Raw genomic sequence first — 5,214 nt, 5'->3', positions numbered from 1 at the left:
CCCAGCCCCCAGTCAATTATTGTATTGAATAAATTTGATATAATTTGTAACTTTGACATTTGTCATTTCTATATTCCTATCCTATAAAAATTAATGAAAAAGATGCAGTTTTTTGTCATCCTATATTGAAATAATTGTACTGAGAAGTGATTAAGGCTAGTCCTCCCCAGGCCCAAGGCAGGTGGCATTTGCATCTCCAGCCCTTTAAAAACAAAAATTTTTGAGACAAGATCTCAAGACACTAACTTGTCCAGGCTGGGATCAAACTTAATATTTTCCTCCCTCAGCTTCCTGGAGTACTGGAGTTACAAGTGTGTACCACCATGCCCAGGAGTCAGGCTAGTCTTAATATCAGAGTGTGTGTGTGCCTATTTACACCATAATGAAAAGCCGTAGTCATTCTTTTTTTTGAGAGGACCTGGGAATTGAACTCAGGCCTTTGCACTTGGCAGGCAAGCACTTACTCTACTGAGCTATCTCCCTGGCCCCCTTAGTCATTCTTTGTCTCAGTTTCTTCATTTATGAAATGAGGTTGATGAACAGATATTTGCCAAAGACCTTTTTGGGATCAGATTCCTACCTAAGGTTTTTTGATACCAAAACATTGTGATTTATAGTGAGAGATTGATTGGGTGTGTATATGTCTGATTGGAGTAGGAAAGCAAAATGTATGGACTGTGGTTAAGAATAAGATGGTAGGAAAGAAAAAAAGGGAGGGGGAATGCAAGGGTCTGATAGGGATATATATATATATATATTGCCCTCCAGTTGACCATAGCTCAGGCTGGCCTCAAATTTTTGGTGATCCTCCTTCTCCGGCTTTCCAAGTACTGGAATTACTGGCATGCACCACTATGCCTTGCTCATAGATGTAAATTATATAACTAAAGAGGGCCTGAAATACTTATAACAGCGTAGAATTGGAATGTTGTTGATATGAAACCTGACCTTTGAGTGGGGTTATCCCTGCCTGTTACCCCATTTACTAGGGAGCATAAGGCAGAAAGAGCACAAGTTCAAGCAACTTAGTGCTCTTAGTAATCTGGGCAACTTAGTGAGACCTTTTCTCAACAATAATTTTTTAAAGGACTGAGGATAAATACTACCGTGCCCAGCGTGCAAGGATCTGGGTCTGATCCTTAGCACCACCAGACAGACTGTCATAACCTCTGTAATCCTATTCCTCAACAGTTGCTCATTATTGTAGACTATACTATTCTCTTTGAAGTTTAGTTTAGTTCTGTATGAAGTGAAGGTTTCTGGGATTGCCTCATCATAAATTTGATATTGATATGGAAAAATGTTTATCCTTCCTTCTCTTCTCGGGAAAGTTAATCCCCTTTGGTTTCCTAAGAAATAACTCTTGGAATGTAACTTTTATTAGTTTCTTGTTTACACTTCTAAAATCAGTCTCTCTTGATAAATACTGCTTTGCCATAGTATATTTTTAGTTCGAGACTATTTGAGAGGAAAAAGTGTAATTTTTGTAATGGTGGTTAATACAGCAAACAGTGACTGCTTTTCTTGATATGATAGCATTCAGCAGAAGAGATAAAATCTAATAAAATCACATGCTTGTAGAACAGCTTCTGGTTTGATAAGAAAAAGTTTCCATTTATGTATTCTTTTGATACGGTGTATTTTTCATGTAATTCCAGAATCTTAATGCTAAAGGAAATTTCAGAGGCCATTTGTTGTGAATGTCCACTGTCCACTTGATCCTGGAAATCGCCCTTTAGTTTTTCTAACAGAGCCACATTTCAGTGGCCCTAACTCTATGTTCTTATCCATGCCAGAAGTGTCTACCAGTAAGCCAGAGCCCCCTGCTGGGCGTTGGAGGTTCTTCAGGAACTTTTGACCTAATAGCAAGAGAGTTTGTAGGGTCTTTTTTGTCCTTGAGTTGATCAGATACTCCAGTGTTCAGTGTGCAGATTTCATGTGTTAGAGCTAACAGTAATACTTAAAGATTTATTTGAGGATAGTTGGCTTTTGACTCAGCACAATGTGATGTCCTTAATGGACATCCCAGAACCTGTGGACACCTTGAATTTGAGCTCTATCACATTTATTCCTTGTCCTCTGCTCAGTATAAGCCAGGATGGAATGATCTTGAGAATCTTTATCTGACTCAATGTTTCTATGGATTTCTCCCCCTCCCCCAGTTTCACTCTCATCAGCTGTTTCACATCTTTGTGGTTGCTGGAGCTTTCGTTCACTTCCACGGTGTCTCAAACCTGCAGGAGTTCCGTTTCATGATCGGTGGAGGCTGCACTGAAGAGGATGCACTGTGATACTTACATGTAGTCAGGGACTATGACCCTGTACCCAGGCCTGCAGCAGCAGCAGCAGCAGCAGCCGCGGCAGCAGCACAACAGCAGCAGCAGTAGCAGCAGCAGCAGCAGTGGCAGCGGTGGCAGCAGCAGCAGGACTCTCTGCTGGCCACTGATGGCAGTATCAGAAGAGCCCCAAAACTTTGACAGCCTCATGGGCTTTGTCACAACCCAAGGGCTCCACGTGGTACACAACTGAGAAGAGAAAAACAAAAATAAATCATACCTCAAAGGATGGAGTGCATCAATTTAGGAGGAAAGAAGTGGCCCATATTCTGACTTATTCTTGGGACCTGTCCACTGAGGGCTCTGTAGAACCCTCGGCAAACTGGCTTCTGATCCATATCATATTTATTTGTGGAAGATGGGGAAGCAATTTAGCTGGTGGTTCTTTCTTCTCTCTCCTAAAACAACAATATAAACCAATTAAGGTGAACATTTATATCCAGTTAAGGGGCAGGAATGTGATTTTAGATGTTCTTTTAAGGGGAAAAAAGAAATTAATGTAAATAAGATTTCTAACTTACTGTTTAAATAAAAATTTATATAAATGTTTAAAACATAGGGGTAGGGTAGGGAGGGAGAATTTTTGTATAGAATGAAACATGCAAGTACCACACACTGTTTCAATTTTGCACAAAGTGTGACTGGAGGAAGGTCAGGCAGCAGCCCCAGAATGTACAGTGTCTTGGTGCACCAAGGTGCCTTCCAGAGGCTGACACACATACCGTGACCCCAGCAGGGCAGAGACTGTAGCCCCTGCCTGGTGACAGGGCACCTCTCAAATCTGAGAGCCTTTGGGGATTCTAGGCAGAGGTAGAGGGAAGTGGTGTGTGTTTCCTCAGTGAATGGCTGACAAAAGGTAGTAGATGAAGGCTGTAGGTGAACTGTTGTTTGAGTGTCTGGTAGGCTCACAGTGACCCTTTCTAAGGCAGAGCCACTTAGTCCTGCGTTAATGCTGGAAAAGACAGTGGAGACATAGAGGAACCCTAGGACATTAGCACAGGGACTTGTCTGGTCACTTCGTGACACCCTGTTGACTTGGTGGCACATATGGGACTAGAGAAGTAAGAACAGTTTTCTGTATGCTTGCCGTGGAGTTCTGGCCTGGCTGGTACATTTCCGTTGAGAATCACTGCCCTGACTACCTTCTTCCTTGTGGAACTGAAATTGTCTTACCCTTACGTTGCAGTTCCTAAGATTCTAACTTGCATGGGTTGCTCTTAAGTCACTCTCCTAGGTTGGGGAGAGCCCAGTCTTTGGACAAGGAAAGATGAGTATCACCTCTGGTACACGTCTTGGTGAACCTAATGTAACAGGCACCTCTGCTATCCTTGCACAAAAAGCCAGAACTCTGTAGGCCTATCATGGACCGGCACCACAGCACAGCAGCCCCACTGAGCCTCCTCTCCCCACTGGGCAGAGTTTAATAGGAAACTGGATATCGTTGCCAGCCCATCTGGTAGAATCCTTAAGTCTGGTTTTGAATTGCTACTAGAAATGGAAAGTGATTGCTCTTGTCCCAGGGCCACCTTATTTGGTGTCAGGGAGAATGGTGGGAGCAGGACTGGCTTGTGGAATCCTGATACATGCTTGTGGGTGAGCTCCCAGCATAGCACTGCAGTCTTCTCGGGTTACTGCCTGCCACTTCAGGTGGTTTATTACATCTTGGGGATGGTGGGTATGAGAAGTAGGCAGCAGCTTTGGCATCCTCACAGCAATGCCAGGGGATGTGCAGAGTGTCCTATTCAGTAGTTCGATTCTTCCTCTGCCCTTCAGATCTGCAGCCATACCTGGGATATAGACCTCAATGTAGAACTAAGAGAGATAATTTAGGAATATTTGGTGGTTTTAAAGGTCACTGCCATAGGCAAACCAAGCAGAAGTCTGACAGTTCCTGACAGAATGGAGAACAGTATTAACCCCTTGAGAAGCAGCCCAGCAGGAGAGTGGCCACGGGAAGGAAGCTGCCTTAGTTTCATGGGAGCAGCAGCACATATCAGAAGCCAGACTTGCTCTTTGGTCACACTTCGGGGTACAGGGTATGAGGTACAGCCCTGTAACAATACCCACAGAAATGGTAGTCTTTGGGCCCAGTCACCCCACACCCCAAAGCAGGAAGAATCTGGTTGAACAGCACAAACCCTTAGGGAACATAAAACCAACACCACCAGTGCGTAATCCAGTAAACTCCCCCACTCCGGTGTGTGTGTGGGCGCGTACGCCCATGTATGTGTGTCTCTGTGCAGCTCACTACCAGCAGCCTCAACGTGCACTTGACCTCACAGTGCCTGCTGAGAATCTCACCAGGTTGGCGCCTGAATGCCTTACTCTCAGCAGCCTGAGGCTTGCTTGCTCTGTGCAGATTTTTAATTTTCCTTTTTAGCCCTGGGCTGGTTAGGACCTCTACTGCTTCATTCTTTCACCATTAAATAGTGGCCTTTTTCAGTATTCTCCCCCTCCCTTCCCTTTTATAAATTGCCGAAGCCACAAAGCACATTTTGGGGGATCATAGGAAGCTGGGTATCAAAACGGCGTCTGTGTGATGGTTCCATTCGCCATGGGATTTCCCTATTTGCTGTATTCTCAATTTCTCTAATAAAAAGAGCCAAACAGAATTATGAACTTTTGTTGTGCTTTTCTTGATTTTTTTTCAGCTTTCTTCCCTTTAACTTCCAGCACATCCTTGAAGCCCTCTTTTAGATGGTAAAGTTTAAGCAGTGTTCAGAGCTTCCCACTCTTGAATGCACAGATCCCCCTGCTCATCGTTCTCAGTGCTTGGACTTTCTGTAACCTGAACTAGGTTTAGGATGAAAAGGAAAGTGAACTCTGAGGGGTCGTTCTCCCTTCCTTCAAGTGTATGAAAGTAAAGTAAGGGGTTTTG

General features: G+C 43.9%; 1 protein-coding gene across 3 annotated transcripts in view; it reads left to right on the top strand.

The window, feature by feature from the left end:
• Adipor2 (adiponectin receptor 2) overlaps positions 1-4,945 on the top strand; it is a 99,366-nt gene extending 94,421 nt beyond the window's left edge. For 2 of the 3 annotated variants that reach the window (XM_023723916.1, XM_023723915.1), the window contains exon 8: positions 2,163-4,945. In XM_023723916.1, the coding sequence (XP_023579684.1) occupies positions 2,163-2,291 (129 nt within the window). In that variant the 3' untranslated portion in view covers positions 2,292-4,945. The remainder of the gene's footprint in view (positions 1-2,162) is intronic. The other variant, XM_023723917.1, reaches the window with a different exon arrangement.
• Positions 4,946-5,214: the final 269 nt, after the last annotated feature.

This window comes from Octodon degus, unplaced genomic scaffold, assembly GCF_000260255.1.
Source record: "Octodon degus isolate 3935 unplaced genomic scaffold, OctDeg1.0 scaffold00104, whole genome shotgun sequence".
In the NCBI taxonomy this organism is placed as follows: Eukaryota; Metazoa; Chordata; class Mammalia; order Rodentia; family Octodontidae; genus Octodon; species Octodon degus.
Note: the sequence above shows the minus strand (reverse complement) of the source record. Positions and strands in the feature narration are given on the sequence as shown.